At 36.9% G+C, this 14,824-nt stretch overlaps 1 protein-coding gene across 1 annotated transcript in view; it reads left to right on the top strand.

The window, feature by feature from the left end:
* The first annotated feature begins 6,603 nt into the window (after positions 1–6,603).
* The window catches only part of LOC145990542 (uncharacterized), a 147,038-nt gene continuing 138,817 nt past the window's right edge, over positions 6,604–14,824 (top strand). Inside the window, exon 1 of the mRNA XM_083126236.1 lies at positions 6,604–6,717. Coding sequence (XP_082982362.1) covers positions 6,604–6,717 — 114 coding nt within the window. The remainder of the gene's footprint in view (positions 6,718–14,824) is intronic.

Below are 14,824 nucleotides of genomic sequence, written 5' to 3'. Positions count from 1 at the left end.
TCAGCATATTTAGTTTTTCATAATCATGGAAACAAGGCTTAATGGAGCTATAAGTATGGTGCCAAAAACCATACAAGCAATATTTAAAGTGTTTTTATAAAAGAAAATTAAAAATAGATTTTAAAAAAATCAGATTTAAATTTAGAAAATCAGATTTAAATAAAAAATCAACAAGAATGATTTTTTTAAAATAAAAATCATATTTATCACCCTGTTTTTCAATGACCACCATCTTATTTGGTTGGTTTGTTTAAGTGCACGTTATGCTTACATAGGACAAAGTTTACATTTGAAACCCCTGATACAAATCAAATATATATCTACCAGATCGAACACTCGACATCCTCGATTACAAGGTTACAATCTCATCCACTAGGCTTTCAGGGTGTGTCTTGCTAGGATACAGCGAGAAACATCGTTCGAGCTCAATTACTCCCTATCTCTTCCACCTTGACAGGGACTCATCGACAGATTGACAGTTGAGCAATATCTTCGGATTCTCGGTAAGAATCAGTCGTCCTTGGTTTATGGAGTAAACAAGCATTTGCCCATGGGCGTAGCCAGAACGTTTTGTACGGTGAATCAGACCATTGATATAACTTGAATGGTAGAAATTAGTAACAATAAAAATTGCTTTCATGGTTATGATTATTATATAATCATAAACATAATATAATATAAAACTAATTTCATCTTAAATTTACAATAATATCTTTGGAGAGACTTTTGAACTCGCTTCAGCAGATGAGTGAATATCCACGACAACTGCTTTCATTGTATATTTTTTAAAATTTTATGCAGTTAGTGTACTGAAATGCATAGTTATTCTGTTTTGTTATTAACCTTTGCATACCTCGTTCAAGAAAAGGCGTGAAAGTCAAGAGGAAAGTGTAGTCATGAAGTTTCTTGTTTAATGTCTCACATAAAGCTGGAATTTTGAAAACTGGAACGATTTATTTAATCTATGGATTTACTTTAAATGGTAGAATATGATAAAAATGTAACCTGTTTCCTGTATTTTACACTCATTTTTTGGATGTAAGACAGTTTTTACTTCGGTTCGAACACATAGAAACAGAATTTTATATCTGTTATTTATTAACAATAAAATATCAAGCTTTCTACTTTTTTTTGTTAATTGAAATAAACGATGTCAATATTGAAAGGGGATCGACGGACCTGTGTGCATGTGTGCGCCTAATGAATGATCAGATGACATAAAAGAAGTGAATATTAAAACACAAGATAATAAAAATAAACATTTGCCATGTCTCTTTCCTAGTCACGCAAAGCAATTACGCAGCCTATCGATGTAATGCTATGATAACCAAGGACAGCTGACATTCTTCGTGGAAATGTGATAGAGAAGTGATAAATTATTGTTGAACAGTGTTGATTAATATCTGCATCTTCTGCCAGCATATTGACAGCTCGCATTCATGCTTTACTTCAGTATCTATAGAAGGGGAGCGAACAAGTAGTGTGGACGTGTGGGCACAATTTGCTAACGTACAGTAGCACAATTATAGCATCGTTACAAGAACCAACACTATAACTCCCAATTAGGTATTGATTTTGTAGGCAATAAACCGTCTCAGGGACGGGTCATTAACTCTCCTAATTACACACTCTAGTATTTCTACAAAACTGCTATTTGCTTCGCTATTTCATTTGTTTGCCCTTAAAAATCATCAGAAAAATTACACACCTTGTCTCTGTATTGATTTCTTTGTGACAATATAGGAATTCAGCACTAAGTTCTTGTTGCTGGTTACGAAAGTGCTCTGTGAACCATTGAGTTTAGCTTGAGATGTAGACAAAAAATATTTAAGTCATTCCATAATTTGTACATAATTCAAACATACATTACATAATATGAAGTAATATATTAAAATTAACGAAATTGGGTAAATCGGTATTTTAAACCTCTTTCATAGAGAATATAAACGTGAACCTACAATATATCCGTATTATGTTTTTGAAAAGTACAACCAGATGTGAAAATAGCATAGCAAGGGGACTTCCAACAAGATTATTCATTGAATTGGGGCGAAATTGGTGCACGGGGCGTCAAATTCAATTCTACACGGAGCATAGGAGTCTATCTACAGCTCTGTAAGTATATCCTTGAGGTGAGTATAATTATAATAATACTGCAAACAATAATAATACCAATATCGTTTCTGTATATGTATGTAGTGTGTAGTTGTGGGATTTTCGTTGTGTACTGTCCTTGTGTGTTTTAGTTTGTCCCCTCATCCATTTCATCCTCTCACCATTCATCCTCCTCATCTTCGAGATTAGCCAAAAGGGGCAGAACGGTGGCTGAGGAAGTTAGGTGGTTGACTCTTGATCTCGCCATCCAAGTTCCGATTTTCTAGTCCAGACTAGGGATGGCCAGATCCGGATCCTGGCGGATCCGGAATTTTCGGATCCGGATCCAGAACTTTCGGATCCGGATTTTTCGGATCCGGATCCGTTTGGCCATCCCACATGAGCGCTTCTTTGGAAAGTAAGAATGTGTTTATAACATATTGTTACCTGATATATAGTGCTATGTAGTGAGCGTGCGCGATTTGTAATTAATACACTTATGTTAGTCTTACACTTTGTAATTATATAACACTGCATATATTATAATGTTTTATTTTAATTTTTAAAACTGTAACTGTAGAACAATTCTATAATTTTTGTATAATATTTCTATCTTGTTAAATGTCTTAAAGGTTTCATCCTGGAATGAAATGTCTCACATTTATGTGTGTTTCCATTTCCAATACATTCGAATGAATACATATTCGTTTCAATGGAATTTACAAAATCACCTCTGAAATTTTATGTTAAACAAGTAAGATTATTTTTGTGCACGAGTGTGTTAGCCGATGCGTAGCAAAGTATTTTAGGAACAACACTTGAAAAAAATTCTTGTATGACTAAGTAATGAAAAATTTCTTTGTAATCGAAGATCATAATACCTTTTAAGGTGTGGTAATATTATAATGGGATTGAGATACGAAACTCTCGGATCCGAAACTTTCGGATCCGGAACTTTCGGATCCGAATGCAGATCCGGAACTTTTGGATCCGGATTTTTCGGATCCGGATCCGTTTGGCCATCCCTAGTCCATACAAGGGTGTTTGTTTACTTTTTTCTAATCATCACTCATTATCATTGTCACGATTAGCCAAAGCAAGGCTGCCCACAGGGGGGATTCATGACGCGCCTGCGTCATGGGATTTTTTTTTGGGGGGGGAACAACATTTTGTAGTTTAGCTACGAATTCTCTATCTTCACACAAAAATGGGAGGGATTGTTTTCTTTGATTGACTTTTTATTGATTTTTAGTTATGGTTATTATGTACAGTTTTTCAACCTACCTGTGGTGATGGGGTTAAAATGAAACACCACCTCTTATGCCTTTAGAATCGTTTTGGAAAGGGGTGGGGGCGCCCTGTTCGAATTAATACAAGGTTAGTCAAGTAGACAAAGTGTCTGCTTGAGCAGTTGTTATTGCCCAGTTTTTGACCTTTCCTAATTTGAAGGTATTTTATAAAATTCTGTTCTCCATACCAGTGACAAGTTGCACTGGAGGACTCACAATGAGCGTCAAAAGAATCATTAAGAACAGACTACACTTCGTGTATGGCCGATGAGTGTTTAATTCAATCCTGTGAGTCCGATATTTTAAAAGTGGTTCAAAAAGAGAAAATTATCAATAAATGTGTTGCAACAACTTTGTAAAGTCAGAAGTTGATATCACTTATGTAAAAATGTTATTACAATCAATGCCAAAGTAATATACAATATGCATGTAAATATCTATATTGTAAACAATACCTAAACTAAACATATTGCTCAAATATGTGTGTGTTATATTGTTCCGCAAATTTTGTCTCACCAAAAAAAATTGAGTAAATAATTAGGCATAAAGGGGGGAAGGGGGAAATGTTCTCCCATTTTGGGGGGGATAGGCATCCCTGAGCTAAAGGGACAGAAAAGCAACGTAAAATAACAAGACATTTTGTATCAAGGAGTAGATTACTTGCTCCCACAAGAATTCATACGAATTAGGGCCATTCGCATACACGTGCGTTCTTGATATATATCCTCACGGGATATAGCTTCGACACGAACAGCTTACACGTGTCAGCATTCATTTGTGTTCATAGCCGCTGAATAAACTATTATACAGTATCATAATTTTGCGATAAAGATCCGGCCTTGATGATAGTGACAGACCATCGACATGTGTATGAAACAAATATTAAAACGAAAATAATTGTAAACAGAAATATGATAAAATACAGCATAATAGATCAATTTTTGAAGTCTTCAGTTGCTGAACAAAACCACTGCATTATTCCTGGGAAGTAGTTTGCACGCATGCGGCAAAAATGACCCTATAGAAAACTATCTTGTGTGTGGCGAGAACAATAGTCTATAAGTACAGCGGTGTGAATTTATAGTGTGGTAATGAAAGATAAAATTGGATTATCGAAGTCAAAGAAACTGAATAGCTTCAATGGCTGTGTTTCCCCATGGGTAGCGTAAGAACAGGATTTTTCGAGGAAGAAGGAAGATATTTCAGAAAAGAAACATCGCCGTTCTACTTCTGGTTCGATACAAGGTCCTTGAGGTTGAAAACATGGGCGGAACTTGGGACTTAACTTTGGGAATGCAAAGTCTTAAAGTTTTTTATCCCATAAAAATTGTGTTCAGTAATTAACTCTTACATTTGCGAAATCATAAATATTATTTATTACTTAGCTCCTCAGGTCTTAGGATGTTAACAAAAGTATCCTTAACTTGTAAACTTTAACGAACCTGAAAATTTGGGGGGCGAGTGCCCCCCTTGCTCCCCGCCAAGTTACGCCTATGGTTCAAAACATATTATGTATTGTTAGAAGTTACTGCAAAAATTTACAACCTTCTTGTGTTACAATTTAAGTCTACCTGTTTGATTTATTTTTTAAAGTCGAATTTATAAACAGATGGGCCAGTAAGGACTATATCTACAGTTTAATGTGGGATCCGAACCCACTATGTGGTTCTAGTTATTTTGTTACTAGTGTCGACCTTATACAGGGTGACTGCTACAGGACCTTACTAAAATTCAAGTATAATTCCCGGTTTTCAATGCGAACTTTCCAAAAATTCATGGCTACAAGCACATGTTTCCTCTATTTCAGCATTATTACCTCATCACCCCCCCCCACACACACACAAATACATAATATATTACAATATAAAGGGTCTGTGCGATTCCAATTTATCCAAAAATTCTAATTCAATTCAATTAAACGGTATATATATATATATATATATATATATATATATATATATATAAAATATGTAATTTAAGGTACGGGGTTTGCATTTGCCATTTCACATACTCAGACTCAAAATACATCTATAAATGTTTCAGGATATGATAATCTGCGATTTTTTTTAAGTGGATAATAATTTCAAACTCAAATTTACATATCAAGTTCAAGATATCTTGCAATAATCCTCCGTCTGTCAGATAGATTGTTCTGCAAAGGACACTAACAAAGCAAACGGATTGAGAGAACTCAGTTTTATTTCCACGCAGCTTCGTTTTCTTTTCCTTCCTCGATAAAATATACTAAACTGTGAAAAACTTGCCTCAGGGCATTAATAAATATGTACAAATTTAATGGAATTTGGATTAATTAAAAAGTTGCAATTTTTCACGTCTACGGAGAACGCACGCATAATTCCCGGAGCCAATAATTCACGCATAATTCTGGGAATTCAAATAATGGCGAGTAGCAACCCTGTTATATGAGTAGGGCTCGAAAGTTGAAGGCCTATAAATTGCCAAAAAAAATATCCATAAAAAGACCTAAAAATATAAAAAAATGACATATAAATGTGATCTGAAGCCTGAGACAACCTCCTCGGCCCCTCCCTCTGCGTGGCACCTCCTTAAATGTTTTTCTCTCGTTACAGGGATGGGTCAAATATATTTATTTTTTATTTCTTTACTACAGAAAGGACGTTTAAGATGAACAACAGATGATGATTCGAATTGAGAATGGGCAGTAAAAACGTAGTCGAAAGAAGGTGAAGTTGCAAAAAAAAGCCGTTACCCCAAAAAAAAGACCAATAAGCAAAAAAAAAAACGCCGAAAAAGGCAAAAAAAAAAAAGGGCAAAAAACACTCCTTTTTCTGGCCTACAATGACCCAAAATGAACATATATTATGTTGGGCCTCGTCTTCGGATACTAGGTAAAAAAAAAGGTTTGTCCTCAACTTCGGAGCCCTATATATGAGACACATGGTCGGTCGTAAGTGGAAATTCTCTCTTTATACTTAACTGATACTGCATAAAGCATTAAACAGTGAGTCCTTGTTTTAAAATACTGTAGAACAGTATAAGCTAGAGTAGCTGGCTGTTTATTTTCTCATATTTCCAAATTAATCAATTTTATATGTGAGATGATATATTCCACTGTTTAATGAATATTTTCCGTAGGTTCACCCCCCCTTGGCCTCTATGCGTAGAATAATAAAAATCTTGAGCTAACATATTTTCTCTCTTCATAGGATCTGGTGATTGAACTTTGAGCTACACATAGATGAGGAAGGTTAAAAGTGCATGCGATATCCAGAAGTTTGAAGAACTAGACGTAAATGAGCGAATGGAGAGTAATATAGCTCACAAGATTAACAATGACGTGAAGTTACTTCAGGTAATATTGTTGATATATGAATGTTCACAAAATACTGCCGCCTCGGTGGCAAAGCGCATTGAATGTTCGACTCATGATTTCACCGCCAAAGGTTCTGGCTTCGAGTCCCGGGTAGGGTATTACGTTATGTTTGTTCTTTCATATATTTCGTTTAATCTTCATTAGTCCTTACCGTTGCAATTAAATCAACACGAGGAAAGCCAACACTGTTAAATCGTCGGCGGAGCGGCGGCAAGCGCACCTGGCAGCGAGAGCGCGTCTACCGGCAAACTTGGTGCAAGATCCGCGTAACTGCAACCGCTGGCTATGTAATGAAATAGGATCGTACAATTACATGTATAGTCACAATTAGAATAAACACGTACGTTGTTACAAGAGGCGTTGGAAATGTTCTCCCCCAGCATCCACACATTTACGCTATCTTTTTAGCAAATTTTCACTAACACGTACCAGTTTCTCTTCCGAATTTGCTTCAATTTCTCCCCTGATATTTTCTTTCAATTCTTCTAATGTAAGGCTTCAGGTTTAAAAGCTTGGTAGCTCGCCACGCAGACGACTTTAAAAATGCCTGTTTCTTATGCAAGGCGCCGGGGAGATTTCATTACGATAATGTTCCAATCGTGCCTAACGTCCTCTAATTTCTCCTCAGCAAGCACATGGCATTTCCCTTCGCTTCTTATCAAGAACAGACATTTTTTCCCTAAATTTGTTCACAAGTTTTCGGACACTGTCTCTATGTGGAACAGGAACATCTGGAAATTCTGCTGCGAAACGTCTTATAACTCCCTTCCCTACAAAAATTCACAATGACTTAAGAGTTGTACATAAAAATTCGTTGTCTTAAATTGTACGGATAGCGTGGGATTATTATACTGCAGAAAAGCACCAGTATCTAATACGTAAAGTAAAGCAAAACACTTGTAAACACCTTCACACTTCACAAACACGTGCAAATTGGACATCAGCTATCTGGATACTGAAACACAGACGCGTTCAGTACCAAGGTCAGCGTACAGTTGTGGTGTAAATGCCAACAGACGCGCTCCCACCTGCCCGGCGAGCTGACTACTCGACTGTGAAAGGCACTGTACATAATAGTACATAGTTTGTGTAAATTGATATGTAATTTCTAGTATTTTATAATGATTTACATGTGTTTCATTTTTTTTAAATAAATTAAGTGCACGGGTAAGATAACTAAATCATACCGCAAGAGCCATCTATACTCTGTAGTAGTGACCCGAGAGGGCCAATAAACAAATGCGCGTGGATGGGGTAAATGTGACTGCAGTTTCCAGCCTTTGCAGCAGAGTGTACTGCTTCGTTTCGCCCACTCGCTTTATTCTATTCTTTGCCGTTATGGGCGGCCTTGCTCCAGAGATTCCCGGAATAGAGTATATGGTCCAGATACACATAAGACAAGGTAACCATTTTTTTCCCGCGAGAATGCAGGACCGGCACGAAAATCCGAAATATGAAAATGGAAGGGGGTTGAGTATGGTACTGTGCAATGTATGAACAAATCAGATCATGTGTACCACGTGTAGGATAGAGAAACGAGCAAAACGTCCTTAAAGATAGCATCGTTCCACATGTATTTCAAGTAAGAAAGTATACATTCGCATTACAGGAACAAAAGAAGCGCATACTACGGTAAGACACTATTCCGCACAGTTTCCAACAGCTTCCTGTGGCATTCTCTGCCATTTTTCCCTTGAAAAACGGCTATTTTGATACACGAAAGCTGTTCACACCGTGGAACGGCGGTTGACTCAACCAAGGTTATTATAAGTATAGGTTGGGCCAATCCGTTGTTTACTCGTGATGACGAAACGACGGTAAGAGGTGAATTTATCCACGAAATGAATTCCAAATCTATGCGCTAGTGTTGCACTATGCAGATAGGAAACCATGCCAGAAACTGAACACACGAAATCGAGTACACAAATGAACATTTCCACCCATTTACATTTTGTGGCTTCAGAAAAATTTAAAATAAAAATCGATAGGTACTTATTGTTATACGGGACATAATATTATTGATTGGAACGGGAATTTTTTTAAATCCCGACATTCCGGACGGGAAATATTCGCTATTTCTCGACTAGTCGGGAAATTTCAGGACGGAAAATTTCCGAAATTTGCCGACGCTGTGGAAATCTCAAATTCTACACGTCATTTTCACCTCTTTGCATTTCTGGAATGAAAACTAACAATTTCCGATAAGTTCCAGACACTTGCAATGTAGAAAACGTCAAGAATTAATACCGACTGCTGGGGATCCAGAAAAGTAGGGAAGTCATTTGCTGAAGTTGTGTTGTTGTTATGTTATTTTACGTTGTGATATTTCTTTAGTTTAGAGTGAGTGAGTGATTCTAAAATTTTGTGTGCATCACATAGCCTAAGGACAAAACACAGGTCAACACACACACAGTCCTACGAGGATTATAGTGGCCGTAGGTCCAGACACCAGAGCCTCGTTAGTCTGCAAAATGCAGTCCAGGATGTACTCCGTGGACGTGAGGTTGAGAATTGGGTGTACTATGTGGAAGGGTTATCCCTTCTTTAGTTTACGCTCTATGAACGATGATTTGATTAAATACATTTCACAGCAAAGACAAATTCACTGTGCCATGTTTGTTTTTATGTTAACAAATGATGATACTTGCGTTCCACTTATGTTTCTGACAAACTGTTAATTGTTATAAAAAGTAAAATATATTCATCTTCTCATCCGCTAATCATATATTTATGCCGTGCAAATAAGCAATAAATTTGATATTTCATAACTTGAACACGTAACTTGAACATTTGAAGCAATCATAGTATCATTCATGTGCATGTCAGAAGTTAAGTTTAAAATGATACAAGTTATATTTATTTAAACTCATCCTCATACCTATGTGGGAATTATGTAGAAATTAATGAAAATGAACAGTAGTATTAATCGTGACAATAGATAGCGTGAATAATTTGCGATATGAAGCCTCGCAGCAGTGGTCCTTAACAATCATATGAAATATGAATTGGAGAAAGGTGGAGGAATTGTGCGCTCCCAAGGATAATTACTCATGGCCGCCGGACATGTAATGGAGTTAAACGAATTGTAAAGACACATAAATTTCGACTGGAATACTTTCAATCCGTCAATACTGTTTTCCTTCAGGGCAGAAATATAGTTTTCTTGAAACATTAATTTAAAACGAAATTAAAGGCGTACAGCCAATTCATTGATTTCCATTCACTTGATCATGCAAGTATAAATTTCACTATGATATGGGATATGTCAATAATATTAATGTCTGATTTTGAATACAAGGAAATTAACCTATAGTCTAGTTATATCTATTAAATTAGTAAAAACAATAATACTCTAAGAAAGTTATGAGGTAATGTAGTGTATTTTGTAATAATAAGAAAAAGTTTTAAAGTTAATGTTCCTTAATGGGAAATGTGACCCAAATAATCTTCTATAAAACAAATGTTACATTAGCAAGCTCTTTACTGTGCTTCTAAATTTAGATGTATTTTTATTCTTGAAGAGATAGATAATAGTAGGCAAATTATCCATCGCTATTTTCATTTTTATGTTCTACATCCTGTGTTGTTTTTAATAATGGAAAGCAGAGTTGTCCTCTGCTTATTTCAATTTGTGATCACCAGATTGGGCAAAACAGACTGGAGGAAAATGGTGATGGGCAATTCGCCTACCAATTCTTTTGCCATTGGTGTACAATTTTCTCTCGCTTTTCCCTACATATTCACATAAAGCAATAAAAATACAAACTGCTAATTTTTCATTCTATTTTGGTTATTTATTAAACTGTACGTGTTTGCATTTATATTTGATAAATTTACTTTGCTCATCCGGCCATTTAAGTCAATTGAGATGATGAAGAAGTGATAAAATAGATGAATGACCAATCACAGTTCCCCTTACTTATAAGAGCGACCACAAGAAAAATAACCTTCGTCGAAAAGTCCCCGCGCACCTTCCTCCTCTTCCGTTCAACTCGGGCCATAAGAGAGCATGATCCACTCTCCCCCTCCCCTCCACACAGGAGTACGGTGCACGGGAGTCGCGAGTCTGCACAGGTTTCTTTGCTTGTGGTTCCACTATAATAGTAATATAAAATTGTACACTCACCTCACTTAGTTCTCCGGCAGTTTGTTTCTTTATACATCATATTTGGAGAAGATACAATTCAATCTATAGGTGTACACTGTATATAACACACCTTATTACTGACTTCCTTGACCCTGGATGTACTGGGTCAAGGAAAACAAAGAAATGAGCATAATTTTCTCTTCGGAGAAGATGTTGAACCTAAACCAAGAAGAACACAAATAACGAACTCGACAATGTAAATTGATGAGATTTAGTAAATCATTTGATGAAGTGAACTAATTCTGAGTGGACTAATCGCAAAGGACATAATCAGCTTAGATCCTATTACTTCTTCATGGTATGTGACGTCAAGTTCCCGCCCAACCGTTTGACGTCGTTAGTGGCTATCGCATCTCCTTTCCACAGCCTGTACTACACATCATCATCTAGACATTGTTCTTGTTCTGGTGTTTAATATCTGCATACTGCAGCACTGTCGTTCTGTCATTTCACGTGACTTCACATTGAAGTGATGCATTCACTTGGCCGGTTACACGTCATCGCACGCAAAAACTTCAACCGTTACCATGGATATGGGCCAGGGCTGGACTCAACAATGAATTGCCCAAGGTACATAGAGATTAGGTAAAGACATTCGAAGATTGCCGATCTTGTACGAACGCGTGACGTCACCGGAGAAGCAGTGAGCTCCGCTGAAGTAGACGGCCCCTAGCATTTATATGGGAGATTCAGAGAGCGAAAGTATATTATTACTTTTAGGAGGGGGAAAATAATAATTGTCCAAGATGGTATTGAGGCATCCTTTTAATGATTAGTAACATAACTGAAAACGCGCTACTTTTAAAAGGGGGCAAAGTACATGTGAAAAAATGTCTTTTGAAAATCCATATTTCTGAAACTTTCTGATCGATGCGCTACAAAGAAAGTTGCGAGTTCTCCTTTAGAATTTCGTCATTTTACAAATCGTAATATAATTTTAACAAAAACGTGGCATGCTAAAGAAGAATTAAAGAGTTTTAAAAAAATAATTGATTAATAGACTTAGTTTATTTTACTTCGCTTATCTGTCACATATGGCTAATGATGAGGATGCGTGATGATATGATAAAATTGAAGAAAGGAGAGTAGACCCATGCCCGGGCGGGGATTCGAACCTGGGGACCCTTGGCATCGTAAAGCGTTGTGCTAACCACTTCGCCACGGAGGTCAGCATTACAAGGAAATAAACAGAAAATGGCATCTATGTTTTAATATGCGAGAAACATTTGCGAGGGTTATTGAAGTAACAAATAATTATTACAAGACGTTGTGATGAAAATTATTAATATATCTGAAATATCGAGAGTTGACCTTGCAGTCTCTAAATGTAGTTTTAGGGTTACGCAAAATCTCTACTCAAAATTGCTAGTGTAAATTTATAAGCTATTAAAATTTAAAACTTATTAGTGTTCGAAAAAAGAAACTGCCAAGTCAAATTAATAGTTCGTAGAAATACATATATTTTTCTTTCATGAGGCCAAGAGAGTACTTGGAGGGAACGGTGGCTTGGGAAGGCTATAGCCCCGGATCTCGATCTGCAAAGAGGCTTCCAGTGGGAAAACATTTCTATGAAATAGTCCAAAAGAAGGGGCGAAATGATTTTTTTAAAATGGCTCAAGAAAACAATGATATAAGTGGACATTTGACAAGCTTAGTGTAAAACTTACAACTAAAATCGTACGTGTGTGTGTGTGTGGAATATGATTCACAATACTAAAATTAAAATAAATATGTGGGAAGAATAGAAATCAAAATATGTTGTAGCTAGTGACGGCGCAATAGTAAAGATGGAGGGGTAAATCATATTTTCCCGGGGCAATCATGTTTATTATTCCGTTACATACGACACAAAAATGCTGAACGGCTGAACATCATTTTTTAAAGTGGTATCACAATTGTATGTTTAAGGCCAGTGGTGGCAATTGGGTTCCAAATGTGGGGGGACAAGCATTAAGAGGCCATAGTGTGATAGTGTGGAGGCAAAAGAATGGGGAGCAACTATCTCCTAAATCGCCGCCACTGTTTAAGGCTGTCATTTTAATCAGAACGTGAAATCGGGACATTTTCTACCACTCAACTCCTCTGTTTCCATGCATTAACATTGTGTGCAGCAACCATCTCAGTATGTGTGTTTGTCCATTTCTTCTCATCAGGCATCAAAACATCTATGTACCAGAAGTGTTTTTACGAAGGTGTTACACATGCACGGAATGCACAATCCACTCGACAACGCGAGATTCAAACTGTGTGCTGGGAACTGGACGCAGACAGTTCACGAATATTTCTCTCTCATTCGAGCCTCAACATCACTAATGTGTCTTGTCCTCCCATGTTTGCAGCTCTTATAAAAGCCGAAACCCACCAAATTGTTCATATTCATGCCTAAGCACTCACAAGTGTTCAAAATTGTCTGTTGAGTGTGTGTCGAACCCAGTAGCCTTAAACAATTTTTTTTTATGAAATGAAATTCTCGGACTGCATACACAAAATTTGGTCCTGGCACAACCAAATCATCACTCAAAACTTTGATTTTCAGTTGATCTGTGCAGCTTATTTCTTTTTTAATAAATCGCTCCAATGCCCAGCCCGTTACTGCCGAAATATTCACGTTAGAGAGAGAGAGAGGACCTTCGATCTCTTCGTCTTTCGACCCGAACTACTCGTAGCACTACTCGAAGTTCTGCTGTCGTCAATGTCTTTAGCTTTGGGCCCGAACTGGAACTAGTAGTAGACTTCGTTACTTTACGGTATTTAGTCAGTAGTAATTTGACACCAGCCACTCAAAGAAAGAGTATAAAGAGAGAGAGCAATAAGAGAAGGGAATATAGAGATAGATAAAGTTGGGGAGAGAGAGAGAGACAGAGACAGAGAGAGAGAGAGAGAGAGAACCCGAGATGGAGAGAGAAAGGGTTGAAAAAAGGGTAGAAAAGTGTTTTTAGGCGTTTGTTTTGAGATTTAACCATCAAAGAATAAAAGAGACGATAGACAGTGGATAAAGGGAGAAAGAGAGAATAAAGAGGCGAAAGATTATAGGTGGTGAACCTGAGAAAGGGAGAGAGTTGAAATAAGGGGATAGAAAGGTGTTCTTTGGTATTTATTCTGATTGCCTGTTACCGCTCAAAGAATAAGAACATACGAAAAAAGGGATAAAGATGGGAGAGAGAGAGAGAGAGAGAAACAGAGAAACAGAGATACACACAGAGAGAAATAGAAAGAGAGAAACAGAGATACACAGAGAGAGAAATAGAAAGAGAAAGGGTTGAAAAAAAGGGGTAGAAATGTGCTTTTTAGGTGTTTATTTTGAGATTTAACACTCAAAGAATAAAAGTAACGATAGAAAGTGAATAAAGAGAGAAAGAGGGAATAAAGAGGCGAGAGATTATAGGTGGCGAACACGAGAAAGGGAGAGATTTGAAAAAAGGGAGTAGAAGGGTGTTTGGGGAATTTATTGTGATATGTTTGACAAGTAACCCTCAAAAAATAAAAAGAGACGATTTTGCACAAAAAGAGACAATAAAAGAGGGAATATAGAGAGATAGAGAGGATAAAGAGGGTGAGAGATCATAGGTGATGAAAGAAGAAAGAGAGACAGGCGGAAAACGATGTTTTTGGATATGTTTTTCTTATCTACCACTCAAAGCCCAAAAAGAGACTATGAAAGAGAGGATATAGAGAGATAGAGAGGATAGAGAGAGTGAGAGATCATAGTTGATGAACAACAGAAAGAGAGAGAGCTAAAAATGGCGGAGAACGATGAATTTTGGACAAGCTTTTCACACCTATCTCTCAAAGAAAGAGGATAAAGAGAGAGAAAGAGAGAAAGAAGAAGGAAATGAGAAAGAGAGAGAGAGAGACAGACAGACAGACAGGAAGAGGAAATGAGAAAGAGGGTGAAGAGAGTAAGTTGAACAAGTGGAAATTGATGGAAGATTATTCACA

This window comes from Lepisma saccharinum, chromosome 7 (assembly GCF_977018435.1).
Source record: "Lepisma saccharinum chromosome 7, izLepSacc3.1, whole genome shotgun sequence".
Taxonomy (NCBI): Eukaryota; Metazoa; Arthropoda; class Insecta; order Zygentoma; family Lepismatidae; genus Lepisma; species Lepisma saccharinum.
Note: the sequence above shows the minus strand (reverse complement) of the source record. Positions and strands in the feature narration are given on the sequence as shown.